The 14,694-nt window shown below is 35.5% G+C and overlaps 1 protein-coding gene and 1 long non-coding RNA gene across 2 annotated transcripts in view; both read left to right on the top strand.

Moving 5' to 3' along the window:
* ESF1 (ESF1 nucleolar pre-rRNA processing protein homolog) overlaps positions 1-14,694 on the top strand; it is a 74,305-nt gene that overhangs the window by 16,652 nt on the left and 42,959 nt on the right. Inside the window, exon 9 of the mRNA XM_036009556.1 lies at positions 3,754-3,915. Coding sequence (XP_035865449.1) covers positions 3,754-3,915 — 162 coding nt within the window. The remainder of the gene's footprint in view (positions 1-3,753; positions 3,916-14,694) is intronic.
* LOC118496787 lies at positions 1,342-3,665 on the top strand. The gene is made up of 2 exons (XR_004899339.1): positions 1,342-2,814; positions 3,009-3,665. It is a non-coding gene; the product is annotated as an uncharacterized LOC118496787 (long non-coding RNA).

Here is a 14,694-nt window from a genome sequence, read left to right on the forward strand (position 1 = left end):
AAAGAATTCTAGGTGGACATTCCTTTCCAACTGTAGGTAACTTTTGAGAAGCCAGGCTGTCAGATTAACTTTTTAAGTCTTTTGAAGGTTGTCTGGATTTTATTTCTTCGACTGTCTTTAAAGTTTTCTCTTTCTCTTTGTCCTTCTGCAGTTTTACTATGAGCTAAAGTAAATTTTATTTTTTATGCTTGGAGTTTGTTGCATTGCTTGACTTTGTGGCATGGTATTTTTTATCAGCTTTGGAATATTATCCATTATTTATTGAGATATTTCTTTTTCCCTCTCCTTCTGAGACTCCAATTAAATATATGTTAGATCTTTTCAATGTAGCCACCGTGTTTCTATTCTCCATTTTTTTTATTGCCTTTTTGTGCTACATTCTGGATATTTTCTTCTGACTTGTCTTTTACTTCACTAATTATTTTTTCAGCGGTGTTAAAAATGCTGATAGACCTATGCATTGAATTCTTAATTTTGGTTATTGTATTTTTTTACTTGTAACAGTCCTATTTGGTTATTTTTCAAATCAACAATATCTTTTTCTACTCATTATAGGTCCTTTTAACATGTTTATTTTTATAAACAGAGTGAGCATGTTTTTGTAATCTGTGTCTGATAATTTCAGTACTTCAGATGTTTTGGGGTTGATTTCTATTACTTTATAAGATAGTTCTCTTGTTTACTTGCACGCCTGGTTAACTATGTGCTGCTTTGATATCTGAGGTGAGAGCATGTCACCAGAGAGAACCTTCATTTACTCTGGTCATTCTGGGACCGCATTACTACATTTTAATGCTTGAGATTCCCTGGACTTCATGAGTGATACAAGTCTTCATGAGGACTGGTTTACTTCTGGTCGACCCTTGCTTGCCCTGAGAATATACTCCTATGGGTCCCTGCTTACTGTAGGGGTACTAGTTGAAATCACCTCTTGTATGGTCTTTAACTTTTGTCTTCTTGGCATTACCAGGCTGCCCAAACTGTAGTTAGTCCCAAAGGTGTTTCTTTTATGGATCAGTAAATGCTCAGGTTAAGAAAGGTCTTCAACTCTGGGATCATCTCTTTGGTACTCCAATCTCCTTGATATGGACTTTGTTATTTTTCACTAACTTGTCAGTTTTAAAAGGTTTTTTAAAACCCCCTTGAAGTTTTTAAAAAGATACTTTAAATGTTTAATCCAACTTGATGTCCTCAGTGAAAGGGTTGGTCTGAAGTATCTAACTCCCCATTTATGGAAGCAGAAACTCTTAAATTACCTATATCTTTATTTTAAAAGTTTTTTGATGATTGAAATGGTTAGTAGTATATTTTTAAAATATATATGCTTTGTGCTTAAAATAACACATTTTTTAAAAATAGATTCAAAACACCCTTTTTTCCTATACTGAATCAAGCCCTGTTTGGGAATTTGGTTGCTCAATTATAATTTCTAATCAGTTTTGGCTTGATACTATCTCCCTGATCTCTTCACATCCTTATTATTCTTATCAAATAGAATTCCCAATCATGCAAAATTATGAGTAAGGGATTTGGTGCTGACAGCAAAAGGAAGAACCATAAATGTTAAACACAGATATAAAATATCTGTTCTAAAGTAGCAGGAATAAATATTCTTTTATTTGTAGCTTAAGATATTCATAGCTGTCCTTTTGGCTTTCCTTTTATATTTGTATGACTTTTGTACCCTAAGCATGAAATTAAATCCTAAAATGCTTTTTTAGTATTATCATAGGCCCATTAAACCTTAACTGTGTTAAGAAAGAGATACTGTGATTGGGCTATCACCATTCCTTTTAGACTACTGAAGATACTGCTTCATTTTTGTGTTTCGTAAAGTACTACTCTTGCTCTGTGTTCCACAAATGGAATGGAAAGTACAGTGCTGAGCTTTCTACCTCATATATGTATTTTTACTTCTAAAACTTTAAGGATTAATGATGACTTTTTGTTGAAATATATTAATTCATTATGTTTTTTAAAGCATGCATTTTACTTTAGTATTTTAATTGATTGCAAGCTTACTTTAATCTGTAATTTCGTATTTCTGTTAGATACAATAGTGTATTTGAATGCCTTAGAGTTACTAGATGTTCCTGATGTTATTTATAAAAAATCATAGCAGGACTTCTTACTTTTACAATTAATTTTTTCACTCACTATATAATGTTAAAGCTTTCACAGAGCATTGTCCTTGAATTGGAAAAAAGCAGACCTACGTTAATTATCCCACATTTTAGGGTTTCAGAAAGTAAATTTTAGTACTGGAAAAAATCAATTTAAAGTAGGCCATCAGAGACTTACCACTAAAATTTCAACCTGGAAGGAGCTTGCTTCTAATTATGTTTTCAGAAGTAAGCTTTTAATAGAAAGAAATACATTGCCATTTTGTTAATGTGTTCCTGATGTTTTATCCATTGAATTACGGGATACATGACAGAATTCCATCCAACGTTATTATTGTGGCACAAAGCACAAACAGGAAAAAAATGAATTTCAGCTGTTTGAGTGAAAATGTAAAAGTGTGATAGGATGGAAAGAATGTCCTGGACTATTTTTTATTCATTTAGAGAAAAAAAAACTGTAAAAACATTTACTTAACCAATCTTTTTTCCATATCACCTTTTTGAAGATGCAAGGACAATCTGTCAACATTGTTGTTTCATAGCTAAATGCTTAACAATGTGGGACATTTTTAGTTACCATTTAGCCATAGCTCATAAAAGAGAGGGTCTTCTTTTTGCTACTTACAAATTTTTCTTTACTGGGACATTTAAGTCAATTCAGTAAGTCTGTATGTTTTGCATTAAAACCCAGGTTTGTTTTGTTTTGTTTTAAGATTTTATTTATTTATTTTTAGACAGGGAAGGAAGAGAGAAACATCAATGTGCGGTTGCTGGGGGCCATGGCCTGCAACCTAGGCATGTGCCCTGACTGGGAATTGAACCTGCGATGCCTGGTTCGCAGCCCGCGCTCAATCCACTGAGCTACACCAGCCAGGGCAAACCCAGGTTTTTAATTTATGGCTTTGCCTTGGAGAATTACAGTGGAAATATACAGCAAACAAACTTTTCATGTATTCGTTTTCTTTGGCATTTGTTGCCCCTGAATTTTATACTGTTCTTCTGTATTCTAATTATTTTTATAAAATCAGGAAATGGAAATGTGAATATTTTTTCCACACAGGGAAATTAATTGAATGAACTTCTAACTTATTCATTTTTATTAATGTATTCATGAGATCCTGAGAATAAGTACACTTGATCACCATCAAATGGAAGGGACTTAGTTATTTTTTGTTTTGGATTACAAACAACTTTCTTTACCTGTCTCTTCGGCACGAACAGCTGAATCCATCTTTCAAATGCATCCCAACAATATTTTGCCTCTATTGATAAAAACATTTTAAAGCATTTGGTGGTTGGTGGAAAACATAAAAAGGGATAAAAACATTATCCCTGCTGTCTTGCTTATAGGGAACAGAATTATTTTTAAATATGAATTTTAATAAAAGGAGATTTCCCAAGTGTACTGCTATGACAGTGCTAATTTATATTGCAACTGATTTTTATTGTAAACAAGACCGAAGTTTTTGGCTCAATTCATTTAATATTAAGAAGTTTTAGTTGGATTTTGATATGCTGTTACATAATAGGTCTGGAAGCATCTTTCAGGAGGGTGCTGGATTGACTGAGATTTAAACACTGGGGTTAGACATGAATTATTCCTGTGTATTAAAGAATTTTTTTTTGTTAGGTGATGATGAAGTCACTGTAGAAGAAGATGGGAAAACAAAAAAAAGTCAGAAAGATGAGGAAGAACAAATTGCTAAATATAGGCAACTCTTGCAGATTATTCAAGAAAAAGAAAAGAAAAGCAAAGAAAATGATATGGAAATGGAAATTAAGTGGGTTCCAGGTAAGAACTAGATACTAACTAAGTGCTGACTTGTTTTTCTTCATTTTAGCATGTTGAGAACATTTTGGATGGGACAGAAAAGAAGATTGACTTGTCTTTGGATATATAAACTTTAATAATCTAATTTTCCAGGAATGTTTTGGGGGAGGAAGTTAACATGGTATTTGAATACATCATTTAATTCTGTTTTTTAGGGACTAGTGTTTTGACTTTTGCCAGCTTATTCTGTTTCTTTGATTTACTAACTACAAATTATTTCTGTTCATTTATGAAGGTAAACCTTTCTTTGATTCCAGTATTCTCAGGATATAGAAACTTGAATCTAGTACCATGTGTTCTAAAGTCATTAAACTTTTTTCAAAATACGTAACTCATAAATGGACATTTCACCTATAACCCCTATTATACCTTAATTAGTGAGGTTTGACTAATACAAAATGTATAATGATTAGTTTTTTATCTCAGTTTTGCTGTGAATAATCAAAAAGTATAGCATATTAAGTGATTTGCCTTGAACTGTTCTTTTTTAGAGTAATGCAGTACTATTTAAAAGTATGTCACAGCTAAAGAAAGATGAAAAACTAGGATAAATGAGGATTGTTTTCTAGTGTATATGGTTTTTCCACAGTCTTTGGCAAATTAGCATGTACCTTTGCAAACAGTATTGATTTTGCAGATTACTGCTTTTTACATATATGTATTATTTTTTAAAGGTAAGTATAACTTTGACATGGATTTAGTTCTTTCAGCCTCTAGATTAAAGAATACTAACTACTATTAACACTTTAAAAAGTAGTTAATACTAACTACTCTTAATACTAACCACTTTTAAAACAAATGGATTGTGTCATAACTATTTATTTTAAATGTTTGGCCTTTGCAGGAAGTGATAATAAGAAAAAAATGAGGTTTGGTAGCGTTATCATGTGAACTATGGTTGAGAGGACTCAGTTAATTTAGCCTGAAAAGCCAAAAAAGTAACTTAATACTCATTTTCAAGTACTTGTAGGATGAATATGTAAATAAAGATTTAATTTTTCTTATTATCTCAGAACTCAGTGCTTTTGCGAATAGATAAAAGAATGATGAAGTAAAGTTGCTTTCAAAGTAACATAAAGAGGAATTCTCTATATTGTCAGAACTGTCCAGCAAAAGAGCACAAAGGCAGCTTTAAGGGTTCAAGCACCCTTTGTTAGGAAGTCCGATAGTAGGTAATACAGCCATACTATTTGGGGATGTTTGTGAAGAAATTTTTTATTTGAGGCCCTTGACTTTTTATTATAAGAAATGTGGAATTCTGTCTTTTAAATCAAATATGTTGTAATTATAGCTTAATTCTAATCTTAGAATGAACTTATTGAATGAATATATTTTAAATGAATGTATTTTTAATTGAGGTATTCATTTCTCTCTTACAAAGATTTAAAGTTAACTTGATTGAGAAGTTTTATAGTAAATATTTTGGAGTTATACTGAATGGACCATATCTAATCTTTGTTTTTATTAATACAGTTATGTAGTGCAAATACCAAAAAGTGATACATTTATGTTTCTAACTGGAAATTTTAAGCAATAATTTTACTAGGATAAATCTCACTTGATCATGATGTATTATGATTTGTATATATTTCTAGACTCAGTTTAGTAGTGTTTTGTTAAAGATTTTCTACTTGTGTTAATGAGGACCATTTGTCTACAGGTTTCATTTCCTGCAGTGTTGTTGGTTTTTGATATTGGGGTAATGGTGACCTCATGAAATGAATTAAGAACTGTTCCCTCTTCTGTTTAACAGTACATTTTTATCTTGGCCCTTTTGTTTGTGGATGTAATATTAATATCATAAAATATTTTGAAATGTAAAACATATATGTAATTCTATTACCCTAAATCACCTGCCTAGTGATTAGATTGTGGTTTAATTGATCATCTCTATGTTGTTGAATATTTAATCATATTTCTGGTCTTTCACCAAAGTAGAACTATGGCATTGAAAAGAAATGTGACCTAAGGCCGCTAATGATTCCAAACCCACAAATATCAGTACTTTTCTTAGCTCTCTTCACTTTTATTACCAGCCAAACAATTGGCTTGCTATTTTAGGGATTTTTTACTTTTAAAAACAATTTTTAACAAAGACGCTTTTCTTTCTTTTCCCCCCATTTTAGAAATGTCTCCAAGCTTGGAGAACTAGTAGAGACCACAAGGAGAAGCTAATGCTGGCAGTCAGGCTTACTTACTCGTTAGTTATGTGATTTCCTCACACACATAGCAACTTTACATATGCTGTGGATCAACCTGTGGTTCTCTCACAAGCTGTTAAAACTACCAGTGTCAAAACCCAAATTTTAAATCCCAGATGCCAAGCATCTAGGATGTTATAAATAATCCATAGCTTTTTCCATATTTTCAAATATTTTCATAGGATAGCTTCCCAGAAATGGAATTGGATTATACTAGCTTATAATGCCTTCAACAATGAGTAAAAGTGCCAGTTCTATGCAATTATCGTCAACATTGTATATATATATATTTTTTACTGTTAGTTCATGGGGGAGAATTGATGATCTGGAATATAATGCATTTTTAAGTCTTTTACTGTATTTTTTAAGGCCCCAGATGGGGTGTGGTTGTTACCTGTGAATCCTTGGCACATACATGCATGCAGCAATGTTTGTAAATGTAAAGGTATTTTATGTTAGACATGTTAAATGAGATAAATGAGTTAATCTTAATAGAATGTCAGTTTACTTATTTGGAAAGTGGGACTAAAAATACCTTTTGTGCTTAATTTGGATACTTACAAAGGTACCTTATAAGCTATAGAGTATGATTTACATCAATTGTGTATTTTGTTGGATTTTTGTCTTAAGAAAAATGTGTTCCCAGTAATAATTACCATGAACCTCAGGACTTTTATGATGTTATACTTCAGTAAACCACACAGTGGCAGTATGAGATTATACTGTGTCTTTCATTGGTTTTTCTGTGGTTTGAATTTCTAAAATATTAAGCTTTTCAGAAAAATAAGTACTCTTAATCACTAACACTTGCTGGAGTATAGTTTGTTGCTTTGTTTTTTAAAACGAATTTTAGTTTAGACTCTTTAAATTTCCTATCTTTTTACATTTGGTTATACAGTATAGTAACAGCAGGATTTGCATTCCTTAGGGGAAATATTGAGGGAGGTAGGTAACAGGTACATGGGTGTTACAACTAGAATAAACTGTTCTTTCTATTGATAGTCTAGTTCCTTACGGAAATATGATAATACAACCTTATTAATTGGGAATATAAGTAAAAATGTTGAATTATTCGATTTTTTTTAAATTTTATTTTAATCATTGTTTAATTACAGTTTTCTCCTTTTTACTCCCAATCCAGCCCCCCCACTGCTCCCCACTTCCCTCCCATTACCACCTTCCTCTTAGTTTATGACCATGTGTCCTTTAAGTTTGTTCCCGTGAACCCTTCCCACTGTCCCCTGAAATTCCCTCTACTCTCTTCTGGGCACTGTCAGCCTGACCTCTATTTCAGTGTCTTTGGTTATATTTTGCTTGTTTCTTTGTTTTGTTGTTTAGGATCCTGTTAAAGGTGAGATCATATGGTATTTGTCTTTCACTGCCTGGCTTGTTTCACTTAGCATAATGCTTTCCAGTTCCATCCAAGCTGTTGCAAAGGGTAGGAGCTCCTTCTTTCTTTCTGCTGCATAGAATTCCATTGTGTAAATGTATCATAGTTTTTTGATCCATTCATTTACTGATGGGCATCTAGGTTGCTTCCAGCACCTAGCTATTGTAAATTGTGCTGCTATGAACATTGGGATGCATAGGTTCTTTTGAATTGGTGTTTTAGTATTCTTAGGATAGAGTCCCAGCAGTGGAATTGCCGGGTCCAAAGGCAGATCCATTTTTAGTTTTCTGAGGAAGTTCCATACTGCTTTCCATAGTGGTTGTACCAGTCTGCAGTCCCACCAACAGTGCACTAGGGATCCCTTTTCTCCACAACCTCTCCAACACTTGTTGTTTGTTGCTTTGTTTATGATGGCCATTCTGTCTGGTGTGAAGTGGTATCTCAGTGTGGTTTTAATTTGCATCTCTCTGATAGCTGGCGATATTGAACATCGTTTCATGTGTCTTTGGATTTTCTGTATGTCCTCCTTGGAGAAGTGTCTGTTCAAGTCCTTTGCCCATTTTTTAATTGGGTTACTTGTCTTCTTAGAGTAGAGTCGTGTAAGTTCTTTATATATTTTGGAGATTAAACCCTTGTCTGAGGTATCATTGGCAAATATGTTTTCCCATACAGTTGGTTCTCTTTTAATTTTGATACTGTTTTCTTTAGCTGTGCAGAAGCTTTTAATTTTGATGAGGTCCCATTTGTTTATTCTTTCCTTCATGTCCCTTGCTCTAGGGGTCAAGTCAGTAAAAAAGTTTCTGCGTAAAATATCTAAGATTTTCCTATCTACGTTCTCCTCTAGGACTTTAATAGTGTCATGTTTTATATTTAAGTCTTTTATCCACCTTGAATTTATTTTTGTATATGGTGTAAGCTGGTGCTCAAGTTTCATTTTTTTGCACGTAGCTGTCCAGTTGTCCCAACACCATTTCTTGAAGAGGCTATTTTTACTCCATTTTATGTTCCTGCCTCCTTTGTCAAATATTAATTGACCATAGAGACTTGGGTTTATTTCTGGGCTCTCTGTTCTGTTCCCTTGGTCTATGTGCCTGTTTTTATGCCAGTACCAGGCTGTTTTGATTACAGTGGCCTTGTAGTATAGTTTAGTGTCAGGTATTGTGATCCCTCCTACTTTACTCTTCTTTCTCAAAATTGCAGCAGCTATTCGGGGTCATTTATAATTCCATATAAATTGTTGAAGTGTTTGTTCTATGTCTGTGAAATATGCCATTGGTACTCTCATGGGAATTTCATTGAATGTGTAAATTGCTTTTGGTAGTATGGAAATTTTGATGATATTAATTCTTCCAATCCATGAACACGGTATATGTTTCCATTTGTTTGTGTCTTCCTTGATTTCTTTCCTGAGTATTATATAGTTTTCTGAATACAGGTCTTTTACCTCTTTGGCTAGGTTTATTCCTAGATATTTTGTTTTTCTTTTTGCTATTTCAAGTGGAATTTTTTCCTTGATCTCTGTTTCTGCTGTTTCATTGTTGGTGTACAGAAATGCCTTTGATTTCTGGATATTGACTTTGTATCCCGCTGTTTTGCCAAATTCATTTATTAGGTGAAGCAGGTTTTTGGTAGAGTCTATAGGATTTTCTATGTATACTATCATGTCATCTGCAAACAGTGACAGTTTTGTTTCTTCCTTTCCGATTTCAATGCCTTTTATTTCTTTTTCTTGTCTGATTGCTGTGGCTAAAACTGCCAGTACTGTATTGAATAGAAGTGGTGAAAGTGGACAGCCTTGTCTTGTTCCTGATCTTAGTGGAAAGGAGTTTAATTTTTGCCCATTGAGTATGATGTTGGCTGTAGGTCTCTCATATATGGCCTTTATTATGTTGAGGAATGCTCCCTCTATTCCCACTTTGCTGAGTGTTTTTATCATAAATGGGTGCTGTACTTTATCAAATGCTTTTTCTGCATCAATTGATATGATCATGTGGTTTTTGTCTTTGCTTTTGTTTATGTGATGTATTACATTTACTGACTTGCAAATATTGAACCATCCTTGCATTCCTGGAATGAATCCCACTTGGTCATGGTGTATGATCTTTTGCCAGTATTTTGTTGAGGATTTTAGCGTCAATGTTCATCACTGATATTGGCCTGAAATTTTCTTTCTTTGTTTTGTCTTTATCTGGTTTTGGAATTAGGATGATGTTGGCCTCATAAAAAGAGTTTGGGAGACTCCCATCTTTTTGGATTTTTTGGAATAGTCTGTGAAGGATAGGGGTTAGCTCTTCCTTAAATGCTTTGTAGAATTCTCCTGTGAAACCATCTGGTCCAGGGCTTTTGTGTGTTGGGAGTTTTTTGATTACTGCTTCAATTTCTTTTGTTGTTATTGGTCTGTTCAGGCTTTCTGCTTCTTTTTCATTGAGTTTTGGAAGATTATATTTTTCTAGAAATTTGTCCATTTCACCTAGGTTTTCAAATTTCTTGGCATACAGTTCTTTGTAGTAATTTCTTACAATCCTTTGTATTTCTGTGGTATCTGTTGTAATCTCTCCTCTTTCATTTCTGATTGTGTTTATTTGGGTCTTCTCTCTTTTTTTCTTGATGAGTCTGCTTAAAGGCTTGTCAATTTTGTTTATCTTTTCAAAGAACCAGCTCTTGGATTCATTGATCCTTAGAATTGTGCTTTTAGTCTCTATGTCATTTAATTCTGCTCTGATCTTGGTTATTTCCTTCCTTCAGCTTGCTCTGGGCTGCCTTTGTTGTTGTTCCTCGAGTTCTTGTAGATGTAAGGTTAGGTTGTTTGTTTGGAATGTTTCTAACCTTTTTAGGTGGGCCTGTATCACTATGAACTTCCCTCTCAGGACTGCCTTGGCTGTGTCCCATAAGTTTTGGGTTGTTGTGAGTTCGTTTTCATTTGTTTCCAGAAACCTTTTGATTTCTTCCCTAATATCATTCTTGACCCATTCATTGTTTAATAGCATGCTATTTAATCTTCATGATTTTGAGTGCTTTGGGTTTTTTTCCTTGGGGTTGGTTTCTAGCTTCAGTCCCTTGTGGTCTGAGAAAATGCTTGGTATCATTTCAATTTTCTTGAAATTGTTGAGGCTTGTTTTGTGTCCTATCATGTGGTCTGTCTTTGAGAATGTTCCGTGTACATTTGAAAAGAATGTATATTTAGCTTCTTTTGGATGGAGGGCTCTGTATATATCCGTAAAGTCCATTTTATCAAGGCTATTGTTCAGTGCCACAATATCTTTGTTGATATTTTGTTTAGAAGATCTGTCCATTTTTGATAGTGGGGTGTTAAAATCTCCCACTATAATTGTGTTGCTGTCCATATCTTTCTTGAAGTCCTCTAAGATTTTCTTTATGTATTTGGGTGCTCCTATGTTGGGTGCATATATATTTACAATATTTATGTCTTCTTGATGGATTCTTCTCTTGAGTATTATGAAGTGACCTTCTGGGTCTCTCTTTATGGACCTTTTTTGGAAGTCTATTTTTTCTGATATGAGTATTGCTACCCCGGCTTTTTTTTCCTCTCTATTTGCTTGGAAGATTTGTTTTTAGCCCTTCACTTTCAACCTGTGTAGGTCTTTTATCCTGAGGTGGGTCTCTTGTAAACAGCAGATATGTGGGTCATTTTTTTCTTATCCATTCAGACTTATTCTATGTCTTTTGATTGGAGCATTTAGTCCATTTACATTTAAGGTTATTATTGATAGGTACTTATTCATTTTCTTTTATGTACGTGTGTTCCTCCCTCCCTCTCTCTCTCTCTCTCTCTCTCTTTTCCTTCCCTTCCTTAAAGTATCCCTTTAGGATCTCTTGCACAGCTGGTTTGGTCGAGGTGTATTCTTTTAGACTGCTTTTGTCTGGGAAGCTTCTTATTTGGCCTTCTATCTTGATTGAGAGCCTTGCTGGATATAGTAACCTTGGTTGCAGACCTCTCGTTCTCATTACCTGGAGTATTTCTTGCCATTCTCTTCTGGCTTGAAGTGTTTCCATTGAGAAGTCAGCTGTTAGCCTTACTGGGGCTCCCTTGTATGTTACTTCCTGTTTTTCCCTTGCTGCCTTTAAGATTCTCTCTTTGTCTTGAAATTTTGCCATTTTAATTATGATGTGTCTTGAGGTGGGCCTCTTTGGGTTCCTCTTGATTGGGACTCTCTGTGTTTCCTGGGTTGTGTGACTTTTTCTCTCATCAAATTAGGGAAGTTCTCCTTCATTACTTGTTCAATTAAGTTTTCGATCCCTTGTTCTTCTTCTTCTCCTTCTGGTATCCCTATTATACGGATATTATTACGTTTCATATTGTCTTGCATTTCTCTTAATCCCTCTTCATTCTTTCTGAGCCTCTTTTCCTTTTCTTGCTCTTTCTAGATGCTGTTTTCTACTTTGTCCTCCAGCTCGCTAACCCGATCTTCTGCTTCATCGATCCTGCTTTTCATTCCTTCTACTGTGTTCTTCAGTTCAGAAATTGTATTCTTCATTTCCTCTTGACCTTTGTTGAGAGTTTCTATTTCCTTTTTCATGTTTATATAGTTTGCAGTGAGGTTGATGTAGTTTCCCTCTAATTTCTGATAGCTCATTGTGAGTTCATTGAACTTCCTGGTAATCATTGTTTTGAACTCACTATCAATCAGATAGTTGAGTTGCCTCTATTTCATTTAGCATTTGTCTTGAGGCTTCCTCATTTCCCTTCAATTGGGGGTTGTTTCTTTGTTTTCTCATTGTTCGTAGGTTTCTTCTTTTTTCTTCTTCTTAAATTGATCTGTTCTGATTCCCTGAAATTATGGTGTGAACTTCTGTGGTAGAATATTTGTGAGATTCAGTGGTGCAATCTCCTTCGTGTATCCTGGTGTTCACAGCTTCCCCCTACTCTTTTTTTTGTGATCAGTTGGAGGAGTAAAGCGAAATGGTTTAAGATAGCAGTACAATCTACTATGATATTTACATTAGCAACCAGTAGAGAAGAGATGGGTTATCCTTTTGCTCCTTATAGTATTAACCATGATCCTCCACCCCACTATCCACGTTTTAGAAAGGATGGAAAGAGGGTAAGTCTCTTACTGGGGACGAGACGATTGTTAGTTGTATCTAGAAAGTGTCAGGCTGTGGGAGGTCAGATTCTAGGGTATGATTGGATTAAAGATTAGTATATAGGAGTAGTGTGTAAAAGAATAGAGACAACCCCCACAATAGTATAGTTCAGAAAATTGCAAGGTGGGCTGAGATCAGGTAGGGGTATTGAATAGTATTTACAATTGTATGAACTAGGTCTCATTAACAGTAATAGTAAAGCGACAGTCTCGTGGCAGAATTGATGAGATCTGGATAACAAGAATAAAGAGTATAGAACCTTGAGAGGTGTATTAATGGAACACAGGTGAAGAATAGTAAATTATCAACACATTGTGACTGAGATACCAGGGGGAACCTATCAAATGACAGTATAACCAGCCAAGCAAAGAAGATTATACAGAAAGAAAAAGAATACAAAAATACTATTAAAATTAAAAATGTCGGAAAAGTGAGAAAAAGATAATACAAATTTACAGTAACTTGCAAGATTGAAAAAAGAAAGGAAAGAAAAGCAGAAGATGTAGTACAGGAGAGATAAATTTGGAGTGGAAAGAATAATATTAGGATGAAAGGAAAAGAAACATAAGGGATTGCGAGGTATAAAAATAATAAGAATTGAAAAATAAAATGTCACATAAAACACAAGATAAAATCAATCAACCAACAACAGCCACAAAAACAAAACAAAACAAAATGAGAAAAACCTCTTGTTGGTTTCTAAGTGGCCAGACCAGTTTTTCTGATCTTGCTGGCTTCAGCTGGCTGAGGGACCTTTGAAATGCTTCTCTCTCTTCCCAGTCAGATCAGATCTCAGCAAGACTGTCAGGTACCCTGGGTGCTCCCAAGCACACTCGCTCTCTAGAGCTTACTGCCGCGTTCTTCCGGACTCCGGGGTCCTGCTGGGTTCCAGCTCTATGATCTCAGAAGGCACCCGAAATGTTTTGGGATTCACTGAGCCCTCCCTGGGAATCATGAAAGTGTGCGCCCCTCCACCAAACTTTTGAGATTCGGGCTCTTGGATCGCCCTAAGCACCATGCCGGGACTCTTTCGAGTTCACAGCAAGTGAGAGACAGGCCTCCCGATGGAGTGCATGACGCCCCCCCCCCTCCCCCAGTTCACAGCGAGCCCGGGTCAGACTTCCCGATGGAGTTCGCGACCCCCCTGGGTTCACAGCACACGAGAGTCAGGCCTCCCAATGGGGCGCGAGCGGAGTCCTTCCCAGGTCTTTGTTTTCCACCGATCCACACCCCAACTGGACCAGGGGCGATCGTGTTGGCTGGGGGCCCTCACTTCTCCCAGGTCTCTGGGTGGGTGTTCATAGTCCCTGGGTGATTTTTTCACAGACCAACTGGCCAATCTGTTCCTTCAAGCAACACATTCTCCCCTGGAGTTGCTCAACCCCTGTATTCGGTGGAGGGAGCAGCGACTCCCTTCTCCTGGGAGCCCTGAGGCAGACCCTGGAGCACTGGGCCTGGGGACTGCACACCCCCAGACCCCACGCTGATCCCTGGGTCCCTTTTGTCCCGAAGCTGTCTCCCTACCATCTGGTTTTCCAGTGATCGCAATAATCCCCAATGTCCTGCTTTCAAAAGTGATTCGGTAACCCAGTCCACTTGCTCTGCCTCTCCACAGATCTGTGAGTTTCCCTCCTCTTCACAGAAACCGAGAAAAACGCTGCCTAGAGCAAAGGTGCCATCTTCCTTCTCCGAATTATTCAATTTTTAAAGAAAGTCGTAATTCGTTATTTTGACGTATGCAGAGTAGTATTTTCCATCTCAGTGTATTTCAAAAAAGGTATCCTTCCTGACTCACTTTGATGAGAAAAGAAGGTGTTTCATGTAATAGCTTAATGGCCTTTATCACGAATGTGCCTCATTAGGGAATTTTTAATATATACATAAATGATGTACAGTTTTATCTCACATATACTAAATTACCTCCCCTAGAGGAATAGTTCAGTTAATCTATGTAATATTTTTGTTGCAAATAGTGTAAGCTGTATATAAATAATCTTTAAAATGTAATCTATATGAACACATAGTATTTATTTGTTTATAATC

This window comes from Phyllostomus discolor, chromosome 9 (assembly GCF_004126475.2).
Source record: "Phyllostomus discolor isolate MPI-MPIP mPhyDis1 chromosome 9, mPhyDis1.pri.v3, whole genome shotgun sequence".
NCBI lineage: Eukaryota > Metazoa > Chordata > Mammalia > Chiroptera > Phyllostomidae > Phyllostomus > Phyllostomus discolor.